The following is a 19,240-nucleotide window of genomic DNA, read 5'->3' on the forward strand; positions in this document are numbered from 1 at the left end:
TAATTTATGAACAAATAATTCACATGGAATGTTGGTAAGTGGAAAGCTATGGGTAGGTATGATGCAAGTAGATTATGTGGTGTTGACAGAATGAGCTACAATCAACAAGAAGCTAAATGTGTTTCAGAGGTAATTACCAATTTGAAAACTATTTTATATGTAAAAGTTGAGTAAATAGTATATTATAATTAGTCAGAGTACTATGATTGTTGTAAATAACAAAACATGTTATCAGCAGTGTGTATAAACAAGTTATAAGTAGTTGGTATAAACAACAGTAATGTGTATAAACACATTATCAGTAGCTTATCTAAACAGTAGGAAAAATGGCTTAATGAAAAATGTACAGAGATGGGAAAAAAAGGAATAGGAATATCAAAGACATCAAGTTAAGGAGGCTGCATTGCTAGTGGATGTATAAATGTTAAGAATGGCGATATGATTATGGAACGAGAATAAATATTAAAAAGATGGAAAAAGTATATTTAAAATTTATTCCATTAAGAAAAGCCACTATTAAGAAGATCATGGACAGATTGAAGATTCTTACATTAGAAGTATGAACAGTTATCAACAGAATGAAAAACCAATAAAGCTATAAGACCAGATGAAATTGCAGTACAGCAAATAAAATGTTTGGAAGGATATGGTATAGAAAACGTAACAACTATTATAAGTGAGATTTACGAAAGTGGTGAGATACCTGACGAGCTCAGTAAACTGACCTTTATTACACTCTCCAAAAGACTTGGAGCCTATTAAAGGTGTATGATGAGAGCTACAAGTAGAATAAGACTGGAGATTGCAAAAGTTCAGTATGGTTTTATTGAAGATTGTGGTACAAGAAATGCGATAGGACAATAGGAATGAAGAAGAGTCTTGTGTTTTATTGATTGTTACAACAGTGGAAGTCACGTGACACTGCTGGCGGATTGGGGCTGGTGGCGTGCGCAAGGAGTTTCTCGAATGATCATGAATTTCCTAGTGCATTCGAGACGCCCTCTTCTTTAGTATATAAGCCTGGCAGAGAAGCCAGCGATAGATAGATAATTAAAGAAGCGAACAGTAGTGACAGTAAGTAAAGTGTGTGAATCACTGTGATTTATAGCATGTATTATAAAAGTTGTTAAGTTTAAAGTGACGAGAAACATATTGACTGTAGAATTATTGTGTATTAAAAGTTTGTATCGAGGAAGAATAAACTGGTTTATTCAAGAAAGGACTTGTATCGCTGAAGTTCCTTGTCAAGAATTCTACTGGAAATTAACAAACAAGCAGATAAGCAACAGATTATACCAAAGCTTTTGATAGAGTCCAATGTGTAGAATTAATAAAAATGCTAGAAGAATTGTATGTTAAGGGTAAAGACTTGAGAATTTAAAGAAAACTCTATTGGGACCAAACTGCAGCAGTTGAGATTGAAAATAAATTAAGTGATTTCATCCAAATTAAGAGAGGTGTGAAACAAGACTGTGTCTTTGAACGTGACTTGTTTAACTAGTATAATGAGCAAATCTTAGGGGGATTGAGGATTTGCCAGGGCTGATCATTGGTGACTGAATTTGAATAACAAATGTGTTATGCTAATAATTCAGTTTTAATAGCTGATTTAGATTAGAAGCTGCAAAAAATGTTAAAGTTGTTGATGAAAGTGAGAGTTTAAATATTAACTGTAGGAGAAAAAAATACATGGTAATTACAAGGAAGAAGATAATTCCTGTATGCATTGTCAAAATATATATAAGGCAAACAATAAATTCAACAACCTTTGAAGCTGGATAACATCAGATGGTAAACAGGATCATAAAATGAAATGGAGAATAGAAATGGCAAAAGATGAATTTGTGAAAATGAAAAAGATCCTGACAAATAGTAAAATTTCTTTGGGGATGAAGAGTTTGAATTGTTATACTATACCAATTCTCAGAATTTTGGACAGTATTTCTAAGTATGGAAAAGAGAATGGAAGCAGTTGAGTTATGGTTCCTAAGGCAAATCTTGAAAGTATGTTGGACAAGTCACACCTTAAATGGAGATATTTTGTCAAGAGCAGGTTGCAGGAGGAAACTGCTGACTAACATCACAAAGAGATTTTAGTAGTTTCTTAGAAAAGTTATGAGGAAAGAAGAAATGAAAGTTTGGTCATAACTGGAAAAAAAGAAGGAAGATAGAGGTTGACTTATGTCAAGAGTGTATCTAAATGGATGAATGTATCGACATTGGAAATTCTTTGTACCTCTAGGAGAAGAGATCTATGGAAGGCCATGGTCACCAACATCCTAGTTGGATATGGTACCTATAAATAGTGTATGTATAAGCTGATCTGATTTATTTGCCATTGATGTTTCATGTACCCTTTATCATACTACCTATCTTCTCCTTTATCCTGATCATTCCTTTGCGCATCTTATTTCTCAACAAGTTTTTTCTGTGATAGCTGTTTATAGTGCCCTATTTTATAGAAACCTTGTTTGATAATTGTAAATAACCCGCTTTTTCAATTTTCAATCCATAGCCTATATAAGGATACATTTGAGTGGTGGTCTGTTCAGACCCAAGGTGACCTACAGTGTACACTTTCAGTTTTCTCTTAGTTGAAGTTTGCAGTATTGTGGTTATCTCATTATATATTGGTGGATAATGATTTCAATATAGGAGTATAATAAAACTTCAGCATTTTTTGATACAATGTTTGTATAATGAATGGTTTAATACTTATTTGTATAATGAGGAACGATATACGTTTGTAATTTCTTTATTTGTCAACATATTTCCTCTAGAATACATATATTTTTATGTTATTCACATTGCATGCTAATCTTAATAAAACTAGTAATGCAGTTGGTTTTTGGAATTTCAATTTAGAGTTTACTATAATGGTAATTTTGTGCTGGTGTTTGATTGGACCTCGTGATTCCACAGCATAACTTTTCATAGGTATGCTGATGATGGTTAAAGCATATTATTATTTTGTTGCATACACAACAATATAACTATATGATTTGGGTGTGGTTAGTTACTCTTGTGTTGTTATTGTTCCATTTTTGCTGTTAGAAAAGCATCTTATATGACCCTGCACAGCTTCAATTAGCATGCCTTCAGACTTACCGATATTCAATGGATATGCTTTGGAGGTTCATCCATGCCTTCCTTCTCATTTAGCACTTTTACCTTTGCTTGTTCTGTCTCTGTAGATACAGTTGGCTCCATATAGTCTTTGAAAACACATGAAAAAACAATTTCTAAGATATGATGCTAGCATGCGAAATACGAAAGTTTCTTGCTTCATCTTTATTCTAACAACACACATTCACCATTTCTGTGACCAGCATTGTTTGCTTTTATGTCAAAGCAATCTGCCTTTTCAGGATCAGTGACTCTCCACTCTTCCAGCAAATGTGTCACAACATAAGCTTGAGCCTCTCTAGTGCAAGAAATCAATTGGAACATCTAGGAGTTGATTTAATCCTGCTCCACTTGGCAAATGACCCACTTGTTCTTTCCCAGTAAGATAATCAAGGAACTTGCTATTCCACTGAACTACAATTGGAATTTTTCCTTTAAGGTTTTGACAAATTATTCATTAAAGCAATGTTCATATCGAGGAACAGTTGATGGTTAGCTTCTGTACATTTCGACTAAAGTTGTGTGTTGTGGCAGTAAGGGGACAAATGTTATCTTTCTGTTACTTAACTTGGTTCTATCCTTAGGTGCTGATAAATCATAAGAGCTGATATTTCTTCTTTTCTTCTCTCTAGATTTATAAGATAAAGATTCTCCAATAGCTCCTCCATCCTCATCACTGTTATTGATACTGTATTCACCAACCTCATTGTTACTGCTGTGGGATGATTCCAAACAACTGAAAATTTCATTCATTTGTGCTATTCCTGCTTTGTATGGTGTTTCTTGACCATATTTGCTTCTCTTCTTTTCTTAGCTCTTGAGTTCTTTAGAAAACCTTATCTACCAGGCCCATGCACCCAAAGCATTGTTTTTCCCTCTGAGCAAGAAGAATGTCCTTTTCTTATGGGATTTTTACTTGAGTCAGGCTATTCCTATGAATGATGCCAAAAAAAAGTCATTCACATAATCAACAAACTGATTTATTAGCTTGCTGTGTTTCAGTATTCCATTTTGAAATTTTCTTTAGCTTTGCTCATTTTTTAAAAATGTACTCCAATTAGATAGTGGAATGATGTTTATGATCTGTCTTAAATGTTTTGTGATGGTGGAAAAACATACACTGCACTTGCCTATATGACATTAATGTGCTTCCTGTAAGTACAGTTCCTTCTGAAACAAGCAACAAAAGTGTAGTCTTACTTTTCTTGCAGTAGTCACTTGCAATGATACACCAGCTGTGTCAGCTGAAATTATACAGAAGAATCTGTATAATTGGATTAGTAGGTACTAATTTAACTAAACTATTAAAGTCATGTAGCAATGTTTTATGTCAACTTAACTAGCAAAAGGTAATTGATCACCAATTATCCTGAAGGTTTGTTGTAGTCCATACTAAGTTTTATCAGGAAAGAAAATTGAAGTTCAATCAAGATAATTCAGCACCATGACAGTATAGATTGCCCAACAAAGACTATTAAAAAATACATTGTATTCTGAACTTGAATATGATATTGCCTGTAGTTTAGTTCCTATTTCATTATTATGGAAAAAAAACATGGTTATAATTTTTTCAGTTATGCTTGACCAAGTTAATGAACATTTTATTGATGTACCATTTCACTGTGTGGACATTTATGGTAGTGATACATAAAATATATTGAGTTATGTTCTATTTCTAGCAACACAAGAAGCTGTTTCCTTGAAAGAAAGGTCTTCATATGCAATTTTTGAGTTTGATGTCCCAAAACAGGAGTGGGAAGAGAATTATGATGAAGCACCAGAGAAGACTAAGGTAACTGGGTATTGAAATCTACTAAAGTTTCTTTTTGTCGGAATAAAATTATCAAGTAGTTGTAATGATGTGTTGTTAGGAATCATTTGCCTTGGGTCAAATCTGTCGTGAGATTAGTCACAGCCTCAAGAATTTCACTAAATGTTTTCTGAATTGTTGTCGAAAGATTTAGTAGACCACAACTGTTTTATTCTTTTTATTGCAATATGAATTTTAGAAATACATAGGAGTCTTCTTATGAGTTATATAAGTAATGTATTTTAGCTGGAAAATAAATTTTCTCTTTAACTCTTTCGCGATGGGCTCAGTACAAAATAGATGAGTTCGTAGACATACTTTATGTATTTATACTATAACTTTTAATGAAGTATATTTATCTTCACAAAATTTGGTATATTTTTCTTAAACATTACAAGTCTTTTGTACCCAGAAAATCAATTTTTTTAATGAAAATGATATTTTTTGTATACAAAAGACTTGAAATGTTTACTAAAAGTTTATTTAGATTTCTTTGTGAATATATCAAGTGTGTTTTGTTACTCATCCGAGTGCGAGGTTATTTTTCATGTTATCATTAAAAAAAACTATTCTTTCTCCCAAAATTCTCAAATATCATTTGTGTAATCTCTAAAATCTCCTAAATACATTTAAAATGTTTGTTTTGAGTAAAACTATGTATTTTATTTGTTATTTTCTCAACCCTATCTCAATACAAGGTTAGTCAATTTGACCAACCTCGTCACTGCCAAAAAATAATCAAAACAAATCTAAATTATCGTTTTTTCTGTGTCTTTTTTTCTAGAAAGACCTCAAATTGTAACATGAAACTACATTCATTTATCCTAAGTAGCTTTAAACTTGTAACAGTATACATCTATTTATGCTTAAATTTTATTGTCTTATTGCTTTATGATTGCTCTTTAAACAACTAACTACTACTACTCATGTCATGAAGACTATAAAAATTGTTTGTCTGAGCATTAACGATTTTATGGTGAGTAATTTACATTAAGATTTGTAATGATTGGAGGGGTGGTAAATCAAGTAGAAAAGAGTGGATGTTCTTAGACAATATGCCACATTTTTCACACTAGGGGAAATTCCAATATGATACTTCCCTCATCTCACAAGATAAGCTATTCTATTTCATTTCTGCCCTCTATATGCAAACTTTTTTTGAAGCATGCCACAAGCCTTCCATACCCTGGTATTGGAATCAAATGATTCCAACGTCTTTCTCATGCAAATCATCATTTGTCACCTATCCACTAATGGGATCATAGTACACTCATGTCACACATGTGACTCCTGCTATGTACCTCTTCTAAACTATTACTTCTCATTTTGCAGCGCTTGCACTCTGATGTCTTTCTTTTTTTTCATGTTTGAGATAGTATTTTCTCGAAGTGGTTTAATTTATTTTAAAATATTCAGTTGTTTTTTTTTTACATTATTTCAATTCACTTACCCTTATTCCAATCACATTTCTTCTGTACTTTAAATGCTTTTGTTGATTATATCATCATGAACTCCAAAGTTAATATCACCACTTTGGGTGTCACACAATTGACAGGTGCTATACCACAGGCTTTTAGGTTCCAACGACCTGATGGGAGAGTTGTCTACATTTAGACATTTAGTCGCAGGGAGATTGAACGTTATATGGATCAACCTTTATCTCCAGACATTGCCCCTCTTTCTCCTGAATCTGTGGAACCTGGTCAGGTTGACGAGGAATTTGATTGCCTGTTTCCACCTGCTGATTTTGCCGTGCCTTCCCATACCCTCCCTCAGAATTATGTTTGTCCATCCATTATTTTTTTACTTTATTTCTCAAGTATGTGATGTTTTATCCCTTGCTCTTATATCTTATGACCATCATCCTTTGTTATTGCATGAACAAACTTCCCAACCCTATTTGGTGTTTCACCCCTCCCCTGACATTCAGGTTCGTACTTATCAATCTGCCTCTCAGTTGAAGATGGTGTTAGTATGCCTTGTCCCACATTGGCTTCAGATTAGTTGGCCCTTGCATTTTATAGGGTAGCCTGTCCATTTCTCGACCAACAGCTTTGGGTTCAATTTTGCTCCTTTGGGGGGCAGGCCCAAAATCTCCCGTTACTCTCACCATGCCCAATTTTCCCACCTCCATCTTACCATCAAGAACCTTTTGCAGTACTTTTCCATGATCCAACTCCTGTCTGAGGCTCTTCACAGAAATTCTGAGGGATTTTCTAGGGACACCCTTTCCCTTCTTACCTCCTTGTTTGCTCATTTATCGTCTGAGACTCTGTCTTTACGTACGTGATATATTTGTTGTTGGGACCTTTTAGGTCGTGATACTGTTTGATCTCGAACCCATTTACCTGCTCTTTATTTCTGGGATTTGTGGATGGCTCCATTTTTACGACATTCCATTTTTGATACAGTCCTGGAATCCTTGGAGACTCGGGTGGCATATGCAACACTCTACCATTTTCCATCTAGTTTCCAGTTTAACTCAGTTGGAGCCAAGTGTGGAACATATTTCAGTTTCCCATCCTTCCTCTTCCCATCTCTTATTTGTCCCTCCTTCCTGCAGTGCCATTGCTCCCATTTTTCTCAACGACGCACAATACACTGCCAACAGTTCCAGGGACTACCTGGTGGGTTCAGGCCCAGTGGGAGCTCACCTTGTGGCCTTCATTCATCAGTAGTGCCCTTTCCTCTGGGATGTTTGGGTTTTTCAGGTTTTGTCAGAGGAATTCAAAATTCCATTTTTTGCCCCACCTCCATTGTCTCATTTACTTGTTTCCTTCCCTTCACTTTGGGATCCAGTAACTTGCCAGTATCTATTAGAGATGGTACAGGACCTCCTCATCCAACAGGCTATAGAATATGTTCCACATTGTTCATCGGGGTTTTACTCCCATTTATTTGTTGTTCCCAAAAAGACTGAAGACTGGAGGCCTGTTATCAATCTGTCTTGCCTCAATTACTTTGTTCACCTCCCACATTTCACCATGGAGCCCTACCTAAATCTTCAGTTGGCTTTTTCTTTGGGTCTATGGATGAATAAAATGGACATCTACAATGGCTATCTGCATATTCCCATCTCGAAACGATCTTGTCCTTATCTTTGATTCATCCATCGAGGGAGTGGTATACCAATTTTGTGCCCTACTCTTTGGGCTGGTTTTGGCTCCATAGTTTTCTGTCGGGTAGTACGAGTTTTTGCTTTTCATCGTCATGCCTTGGGGCTGCATTTCCATTTTTACATGGACGAGTGGCTGCTTCTGAACGAGTCTGAACAGGAGTCAGCCTGTCATACTCATCAGCTACTTATTGAAACTACTTGGATAGGCTGGTTGATCAAATTGGAAAAGTCCTGCTTAAGTCTTACCCAATACGTTATACACTTTGGTGTCTTTTTCAACACTTACCTCAGTCTGGCCCAACCTTCTCCTCTCAGACTATGTTCTATGGAAATGTCAGTTTGCCACACCCTGTCTGCTCCATGAGTTTCTGCACTCGAGGTTCTGTTGCTTTTGAGGATGTGGTCTTCTGTGACCCCACTGATCCTCCTTGGCTGTGCACATATGCACTCTCTTCAGTAGAATCTGCATGATCAATGGAACATTTCTTGGGATCCCTTAGATACTCCCATCACTTTTCCTCTTTTCCTTGTAGAAGATCTCCTTTGGTTCAACAAAACTGACATATCTTTCCCACCCTAACAAGATTTACCTGACAGAGTGGTACCTTCATCTTCTCATTTTCCATTGGCTTTGCACTCATGCTGGGGTGTACCTCATATTGATGCTTTTGGGGGCACTGCCAATCACCAGTTACTACTCTTTTGGCCATTGGCTCCTCATTTTCGGCATTTAGCTATAGATGCTTTCAGCCAGTATTGGGCACACAAATTCCTATATATTTATCCCCCTACCTGATTACTTCATTGGGAAGTTCCTTGATCCATGTCACTCTGTGCAGAGTCCTTCTGATTGCTCCCTATTGGCCAGCTCAAACATGGATTCCTTGTTTACTTCACTTACAATTATTCCATCCAGTACCACTTCCATTATTACCCGACTTCCTTCATCAATTCCTGTCACTGGTTTTTTATCCCACGCTTCATAACCTCCATCTTCACATGTGGTTTTTGTCCAGTCATTCGTGAAGAAACCACTTTTTTTACGGAAGTGGATCAGTGAAAATGGACTTCCTTGATGACTTCCTTCATCAACTCCTGTCACTGGTTTTTTATCCCACACTTCATGACCTCCATCTTCACATGTTGTTTTTGTCCAGTCATTCGTGAAGAGACCTGGTTTCTCCCATCGTGTAGCTTCTCTTTTGGCCAGATCCATCCATACTTTCTTTACGGAAGTGGATCAGTGAAAATGGAAGGTCTTTCACACGTGGGCTCAAGCTTGATATTTTTAGGCTGCTTGCCCTTCTGTTGCTGGTTCTCCAAGTTTCTCATATGGCTTTTTGAACAGGGATATTTGGTATCCTCAATTTTAGGTTATCGAGTAGCTTTATCCCATACCTTTTGCCTTTCCCATTACTGCAGGATTTTTTCTCACCTGTCCTTACCATGTTAACCCATTCCTTCTGGATTCGTTGATTTTCTCAATGACCTGCCCTTCCAGATTGGGATATTAATGTGGTCCTCCATTCCCTTTCTTTACCTCCGTTTGAACCTATATCGTGTTCTTTGTTTCACCTTAAGGTGTATTTCCTTTTCAGTCTGACTTGTTTGCCATCGATGTTACACTCACACTTTACCACCATACCTGTTTTCTCCTTTATCCAGATCATTCCTTCCTCCCCAAAACCTTAGTGGCTCATGAGGGTAACTCACCCTTTTTGCCTATTTTCCCTACCCTCTGTTTCTCATCTCTACCCCTGTCCCAATTCGGATAGACTTCTATGTCCTGTGTGTGCCCTTTGTTGTTATACTGTTCTCACAGCTTCCTTCAGTGGTTCCCATCTCTTTATCCCTTGGCAACTCTCTTCATCCAGGGATTTTTCCCCCTTTTACTCTCACCAATTGGGTTCATCATTTGTTCCAGTTGGCTTATTCCTCCTTGTCCCTTTCCCAGCATACTTTGTACTGTGTTAACTCTCATCAAATCCAACATCTAACATTTTCCCTCTTTTCTTGTCTTCAATGACCTCTGGAGGAAATCCTACAATTGGGCATGTGGACCAACCCCAACACGTTCATCCCCCATTATTTACATCATATCGTGGTTTTGACTTCCTTGGGTTTTCACCTTTCACCTGTAGCTATACTCCAATCTTTGGTGAAACTCTGACACTGGGTAAGTCTATATTAATTATTTATTTTCTTTTAGGGGCCTAATCTTCATACATTCATTACTTGAATTCTGCTCTGTGGCAAGTGGTGCCTGACCAGGTATTCTTTAACTCTAAACTTGCATTGTATGCTATGTTAAAAGAGTACTTTCTTTCCATAGCTCTGCACACTCACCTTTGAGATGGGGTGTTTCACAAGATCGATTTTAGGTGAATAACCTTCTGATATTTGCTTCATAAATTGGCCCATTCCTAACCATACCACCCATAGAGTTCATGGATAAAGCAGAAGGGGATAGCTGCCCATTCCTGCCATGTCTTGATTGAATAAATTGGTATGGTCTGCTTTTCAAGATATGGTTTTATGATCACCCATTGTACTGTCTCGGGTGTTGATGTTCCTCCAGGCTCTGCAACACATTCTTATCTTCTACTGGAGTATGGGAGTCCTTACCACTTACCAGTTCCAAGTGGCTGGGGTGGTTGACCATGGAGGCACCCAGCTGGATACGTTCCACTTAAGATGGCTATAACCATTCAGTTCAGAGTGGAATTCTTATTGTGTGATTGAGTTACTATATATTTTCCTGGCTAGGATGACTTTTCTACCAATTTCTCTCCTACTATAATGTGCTCCTCTTATTTTCTGCCCTGATTTTTACACATTCCTCAACTATACGAAGAGTATGCTTGGCTCAGAAGTGGTGCGGTTCCCTTCTCCAGGTCTTCAGTTCTGACAGGAGTATTCTTTGGATGCATTTGGGGAGTACGTCTTTTCTTCCCTCACACCGGGTCCCTCCTTCTACTCAATGTGGAATTCCAGCTAATCTTGTTAGAGGAAGGAAGTACCATATTGGAAGTTGTAATTTTCCTACACTGAAAATGTATTTCCGATAGGTACTTCCCTTCACTCACACTTCTTATCCTTCCTTCCTACTCACTTCTGGTGTTTCCATCATCTGCCAAACTTCAAAATGATAGTTTGGTAGAGGCACATAGAGGGAGTCACATGCATCACGTGAGTGTGCTGTGAACCTATTGGTGGATAGGTGATGTGTGATGATTTCCTAGAGAGTCATGTTGGAATCATTTGATTCCAATAGGGGGGGATGTAGAAAGCTTGTGGCATGTGTAATAAAAAGTTTGCATATAGAGGGCAGCAATGAACGAGAATAACTAATCTTGTGAGTGGAAGAAAATACCTATTGGAAATACATTTTCAGTATAGGAAAATTATAACTTGAGAAAATTTTTAGATATTGCTTGCCTTATAAAATTAAGAACTTAAAACTTATATACTACTAAAATATGGATTATACAGACCATCAATGGCTTTATTGTCTTGCAATTTTTATTAAAGTACAGTAATTTCTGTATGCTGAATCTGAAAATGATATACATTTTTCTCCATCACCTACAGATTTTTCACAAAACATCATATGTACTTTCACATAAGTGAATCTTTTTCAATGAAATTGGGTCACATTTTGTTATGCTTAAAATATTGACAACCAATGGCTATAGATTTCTATAGACCAATCAGGATATGAGTCTTATCGATCGTTCTAGAACCAAAACATAACAATCATAATAATAAAAAATGTTCATTGTGGTAAACGAAATAATAATTTGATCTGAGCAAGAGATTTTTTTGTCCTCTCAATTTGTAAAAAAAATCCTTACGTGACAGGAAAAAATAAATATTATTTTTCAAAATCTGTTTAGCTGAATTATGAAAAATCCATTATTAAAATCAAAACAACTTTTATGAAGTTTACATTTGCAGGCCAGTGTTATTAGTTGTGATTTTATGCTATACTAATTGATATAACATAAGCAAAAAGTAGTTAAATTAAATTTTGAAAATAACTTGCTAAAAGACCACAACATGCGCAGTTAGACACATCCATTATGAAAGGGTTAATTCAATCCCCTGTATGTAATACCTACAAATTGTTTTATTTCTTTAATGGACATTGTTGGCCATTATGAAATTAAAAACATGTAGTGGGTAAATAATACATCATTATTATTGTATTCCTACTTTGTTGGATGACCTCTTTGAGATTTTTAAAACATAGATCTAAGAGTAATGCAAAATATTCAATCCATAAATAAAGAGTGCATCCTCACATTCTTTCATTGACTTTAATAAACATAATGATTTCTCGAATGCTGTAATTAATAAACTATCATATCTTTGCACATAATATCAATCATTTACCAAACCCGGTGGATTAAATATTGGTGTATATCGTAGAAACTCCTAGCTTTTTAGCATCAAAATGTAAAAAGCAAATAAAAAATAAATAAATGATGTTGAGCAATGAAAATGTTCAATATCATATTTAGTAAACATTTCTGTACAAAGGACCATGTTCTGTAATCAGGGTACCCTGTTGCTTACTCAGCTGTGACATTTTAAATCAGAATCTGAAAAAAGTAAAGTATTCATTATTTCATTAAGTTTTTTTTATGTACTGGACTTGATAACTGACAAGTTATTAGACAGACTGGAGGCATGTTGTATCTTAAATAATGATCTTTCAGTTTCATCATAGGTGTTTAGTGAAGTCCTAATTCTAATTCCATTATTTTTTATTTTATTAAATTCATAATTCTTATTTCATCATTGATGTATTTTGTTGAAGTTCTAGTTCAAATTTCATAATTGGCATATTTTATGAAAGACCTAATTCTAGTCTCCTGGTAGAACTGTAGTAAGTTTAATGACATACAATGCTAAGTCTGGAGTTCAATTCTCTATGGGAGACACAACAGATAGCCCACCTAATGTAGCTTTGTTCTAAAAAAATCCTAATTCCAGTGTCATTGTTTTTGTATTTTGCTGAATTTTAATTTCATCATTAGACTATTTTATGAAAGTCTTAATTGTAGTTTTATCATTGGTATATTTTATGGAAGTCTTAATTACAATTCCATCATTGGTGTATTTTATGGAAATCCTAGTTATAATTTTATCATTGGTGTACTTTATGAAAGTTCTAACTAGTAAGATGGTTTAGCAGGAAAGGTGATATAAAGTACCAAGCATATGCTGTCAAATTTGTTCATCCCAGCCAAACTGACTGAAATGAACACTTGCTGTATATTAGGATGGCATACAGAAGTCAAAGGATTTGATCTCAGTGTTAAGACTTTGATAACTGACCTGGAAGGTATTATTGCAAAATACAGTTCACATGTTATTTTCCTTGTTCTGAGCTGGCAAGATGACACTGTGTAACTCCTGCTTGTTTTGTTCTGATACTTTAAATATTTAAGCTAATTGCAGGAAATTTGGTAAACTCTCTCTACATAGTATGTAGCTTGTACTTTGAAAACAATATTCAGTTTAGAATTTGTATAATTTTGTTGTGAAATGTTATTTTTAAAAGCATTAAAATTACTTCCTTTTTTATTGTATGCTAAAAGTCATAGAAATTTATCCAATTCTTATACTCATTTTCTCATCTGTTAAGACAAGAATTTACATACAATGAAATTAACTATTAAAAAATGTGGAAAAAATAAGAATAAGCAGATGTTTTTTAACGTTATTGATCAGAAAGTTCCATTTTATATAACCAGTTAGGCTTAACCTGTTTTATTTTCATCAGTTATTTATATTTGTTGTGTATATTTACCTGGTGAAGCAGTTATGTAACCATAAAAATAGCATAAAACACCTACGAGCAGTAAAAGCATTGATGAGTAGAAATACAACTTGCACTTGTATTCTAGGATAACACTCATACAGTTGATATTTTTCCAACTACATTTTTGTTCAAGCTCAATTTTTCTGAATTAATTGTACTTTGGGAGGACAATGGTAAGTTTATGGTTGTACAATTCTAAATCTGGGGTTCAATACCCCATTGTGGACACAGCAGTATCAGGGTTTTGTATATGTGAACAGGCTGGGATTCTTCTACAGTAGGTGTCTGTTACTTGTGGGCAATACATTTGAACAGTAAACAGACAGCACACAGTTCAATATATATTCCAAATAAGTCGAATGTATATACACAAATTCTTTACACTATAGGATATAACACTTGTATTTAAAATTCTAAACAATTATCTTTCCTCATCAAAAGTCCACACAGGCTGATTTAATTAATTTAGAATCCATTTGACAAGATAAATTATTTTTGTCTACTCTGTTTCTTACTGCACAATCTACAATAGATTCACTTACATTACTCTGTGTGTTACCACATTTGTATCTCAAACTCTAAATAATTGTCTCCTTTTCATAAAAGTCCACACAAATGGGTTCCATTACTTTATAGCAACCTTTGACAAGACAAATTATTCTCTTTATCTTGTTTTAAATTATGAAACTCACTTTCAAATACTGCCTTTATGGCTAAACTAACGATCCTGCAGTCTGACTTTTCTTTCCCTAACTTCACTTTTTCCAACTTCATTTTTTTTGTTACCACAGTTGTATCCAGAGCTGTCAAAAGCTCACAAGGGTGGGTTCAGTTACCTTAGAACCCAGCTGACAAGACATATTATTTTTGTTGTTACAATACACCTGTGGAACACACTATAGAAATCACCCGTTAAGGCTAATCACTCACACATCGGCTAACTTTGTGTTCTCTTTAACTAACTAACTTTTTTCTAGACTGAACTTCATTTGAATTCTTCTCACTTGGTCACCTATATTTCTACAAACTAGGAGATACTATGATATAACAATACTCACACAGTAAGAAAAACTTCGAGGTTTCGATAAAGATGATGTCAACAATACTGCAACAATTGAACTGGACACACAACATATAACTCTTACAAGTTACATAACAAAACTTGTTATAACTATTACCTTTAAAGTAATTAACTTTAACGCTCTTGTTATAAAAACTAAGTAATCATTAAATGTTAGATTAATAAATGAACTAAATAATAACTTACACTAAACATTATTGTATATCCAACAAGCAGAATAGTCCATTATGGCTTTGCTCTAAAAGAAACAAACTGTAGTAATTTGTTTTCAGTAACTGAGTTATTGTATGTGTTGATGAGTAATAACAAATTTACTAGTACACATAAAACTTTACTATCACTTGAATAGTTTGTTATTGCAGAACTCCTAACATACTCTACTCTCTAACCCTGAATATTTTTACTTCTTATATCAGAATATTCCTGTGGTTTAAAATAAAAACATAATATAACACAAAAAGACTATCATAAATGAAAAAATCGTTTAACAGCCACTATAAAAAAAATCCCATGTTTGTGGCTTATCCCTAAGCATTTCAAGCTTTTCATTAGAATCCTCTGTTCTCCACTATAAACATTTCTGCTAATCACTTTTCAGAAATCATACATTACTATTTACTGAAATGTTATTATAGTGACATAGATATACAAGAATCTTTTCTTCAAATCATTTATAGCCCATTTTTCTATCTTGTTTTGAGGCAAAGATTTATTAGTTACTGTCCAATACACTTGTTGTGACATAAAAGCATCTCAATATAGAATTTCTGAAGTAGTCATTGAGAGAAAAGGAAAGTCAGTAGTATAAATCTTGAGTGAGTTTAAAAGATACCAAGGTGTGGGTAAATATAAAACCTTTAAATAAAACATGATAACACCATCATCTTCACATGCACAGTAATTTTATTTGTATATGATTAAAAAAGGAAACACACCACATTGTTTTGGTGGACAAAATGATTTATCATTTTCAGGAGACAAAGAAGGACACGGGAGATTTGTTTATGTACTTGAGTAAATTTAAATGTACAATTGGCATATTGTACAATGGTGCCATTTACAAATTCAAATTCTAGAAATTCACTTCCATGGTACTTGGACCTAAATTGCTATTCAAACTCATCAATTTTCTTTTAACAATCTCTAAAGATTCTCTTATACTTAGTTTTTTTCTTTAACTTAAGGTAATTCTATGTTGTTCCAGTCAATGATGTGAGAATAGTTCACCACATTCTGTCAAGGCTGAATCATGCATTTTCGAAAACAAACTTACCACCCACAGACACAGTAGCTATTCTTCGGCCTCCAGGGTTTCAACCTTTCCTATCTAAACAGTGGTATGATTTTTTTTCTCACTTGCTCCAGTCTGTTATACACCACTGAAATACCTTTGGCAATATCCTCTCCACCTACGTCAGTGTGTCCTCTGTCCTGGTACTGTATAAAAGCACCTCATTCAGATAATTTTTTCACTTTTTCGAGACTAGCACCATCCAAGTCACTAACACAGGCTCTTTGGGTGGGAGAGTGTCAGTGTAGGTAAGTATTATTGCAAATACAATTTCTATTTAGGAAAATGTTAATTTCTAAAACATACTTATCATCTGCTGACACTATAGCTAGAATCCCACATTGAGAGGATGGAGGGGTTGATGAGGGCATTATCCATACAGAAAGCATCTCCATAGATCAAGGGTGTACCAAGATAGTGATACCTGAGTGAAGGAACCGCACTACATCCAGAACAGGTAGCTCTTCACCTGAAACACAGTTCATGCATCAAGGGTGAAAAGAGATGAGTGATAATCACTATAGGCCAGCCTCAACCATATACCGAGGTTCCACAACTCTGGGTTTGAATTAAGGGGTCTTGTTACCTATATTCCACATTGGTAGCTAGGGCAATTGGACCACAATGTTAAATAGAGATATGTATGTGATTGGATCCTAACCTGTAGCCAGAGTGAAGCATTCCATACCACCGCAATCACGATGAGAAAGTAAGCAACACCTATGTTGTATGTAAATATTTACAGATATGAAAGAATGGTAATTTACTTCTTGACCACGTCAGAGTTGTATAGTTAATTGTTTTTAAAAATTCAATTTGACATTTGACTGAATCTGAATAAAGACTAATACATTTTCTATAACACATCATGTACAATCATTTTCTTTCTAATTTATACTACTGAACCATCAATTATAAAATAGACCTGACTAATACTCTATAAGAAAATCAGTTTAACTTGAAAATACTACAATGCTGCTCAAACCTTTTGTTTTATTTGGTACCTTGTTTTACCTATGTCATCACCTGTGTTGTGCATCAGAATTTGATTGTAGTCGAAGTTCACTTGCTCGGCCAAACTACATTAAGTAAATAGTGGAAACTAAAAATTTTAACTTTAGATGCTTTGCAGCATACAATGAAATGCATAAAAAGAGTATATGGAAGGACTGACATTGTGCATTGTTCCAAACACTTGAGTCAAGGTGTCATTTTTGATGTCGGCTTGTCTAAGTTATTCCATATGTTTTGTTTTGAAATAGAGGACTGAATTAATAACCTGTTCGACTTTTAGTATATGAGATATTAAAATCTCGTCACAAAGGAAAATGTTGGATTAATTAATCCTTTGCTATTTGTCAGTTTCATTATGTGACATCAACAGTTCATAAGTCAAACCAGTTAATCAGTTAAGAATTTGTTTGGGCATGACAAGGACATGATAGAACTAGGCGATTAGTAGTACTTGCTTATCTCTTAGTTGGCAGACTGATTAATTACATTTGATTAATCAATTAGTAAAGTGTTTCTCAAACCTTGGTGTGCTTAAAAACAGCAACAACAAGCTTTGATGGATCGGTAATGCCAGTCAGTTGCCTTCCCTCTATTCAGCCAATTCAAAGTCCAGTGAAAGTGGCAGATAGTCTCTCTAGCTTTTCTATAACAAAGAGCAAGAAAATCTGGGTACAATGAGAATTGAACCCAAGACCATCAAATCACATAACAAGGCATACACACACACACACCAAATCACCAGCCATTGCTATCCTAAAGTTGAATCAGCTTAAAGTAAACAAATACATGTAATTCTAAAATGTAATGTTGATACCCACTGTGGGCAGAGATTTGGGCTTAACAACAAACAAATATAATATCAGTATATTTTGATTCTGTGAATAGTTGGAGTAATCAAAAATAGTAATCAACTAAAACCCATTTTGATTAGTTGATTATTTTCATAACATGCGAGTTCATCATAATGTAAGAAACTGATTACTGGAATAATCAGAAACAATAATCTGAACATGTAGTTTTAATTAGTTTTAACATGCGAGTTCATCATAATGTAAGAAACTGATTACTGGAATAATCAGAAACAATAATCTGAACATGTAGTTTTAATTAGTTATTTATTTTCATGATAACTGATTAATCAAGATTTTTTGGAATAATTGAAAACTGTAATCAAAACAAGTAGCTATGATTAGTTTATTTTCATGACAGTTAGTTAAACTTAATTTCAGTTAATCAATTGTTGGTATAGTAGAAGTAGGTAATAACCAGAAACAATAATTCAGATTAGTTGAATATTTTTTTACATTAATTGGTTTAACTATAATTGCAATTGATAGATTAATTTATGTGATTCTAAATAATTGCTGTAATTTCCTAGCTTTAGTAATAGTTTAGAAAAATTAATATATTGACAAATACATTTTCTGTGTTCAATTAATATATGTACAAATGGATTTTAAAATACTGTTACGTATCTGCTTGTTTGTTAATTTCCTATATAAATTCTTTCCGTGGAACTTCAGCGATACAAGTCATTTCTTAATTAAAACTAGTTTATTCTTTCTTAATACAACTTTTTAGAACACAGAATTTCCACAGTAACTTTAAACTTAACAACCTTTATAACACATGCTATACATCACAGTGATTCAGTGTTTCTTTTCTCGTTCTTCTTGTTTCTTTTGCTGTTCTTGTATTGCTGCCATCAAATCTGCTAAGTCGTAGTTTGATATGTTACTTCTCGTTTCCATCTTTTTTTTCTCTATCCCACTCTCTGACACCAATTTGTTACGTATCTGGTCGTTTGTTAATTTCCGGTATAACTTCTTTCCGAGGAAATTCAGCGATACAAGTCCTTTCTTAATTAAAACTAGTTTATTCTTTCTCAATACAACTTTTTAGTACACACAGAATTTCCACAGTCACTTTAAACATAACACACACTATAAATCACAGTGATTCACACACTT

General features: G+C 34.5%; 1 protein-coding gene across 5 annotated transcripts in view; it reads left to right on the top strand.

Moving 5' to 3' along the window:
* LOC106463612 overlaps nucleotides 1-19,240 on the top strand; it is a 62,957-nt gene that overhangs the window by 24,581 nt on the left and 19,136 nt on the right. For all 5 annotated transcript variants that reach the window (XM_022391146.1, XM_013923661.2, XM_022391148.1 and 2 more), the window contains one exon: nucleotides 4,806-4,918. In XM_022391146.1, the coding sequence (XP_022246854.1) occupies nucleotides 4,806-4,918 (113 nt within the window). The remainder of the gene's footprint in view (nucleotides 1-4,805; nucleotides 4,919-19,240) is intronic.

Source organism: Limulus polyphemus, unplaced genomic scaffold, assembly GCF_000517525.1.
Source record: "Limulus polyphemus unplaced genomic scaffold, Limulus_polyphemus-2.1.2 Scaffold1446, whole genome shotgun sequence".
In the NCBI taxonomy this organism is placed as follows: domain Eukaryota; kingdom Metazoa; phylum Arthropoda; class Merostomata; order Xiphosura; family Limulidae; genus Limulus; species Limulus polyphemus.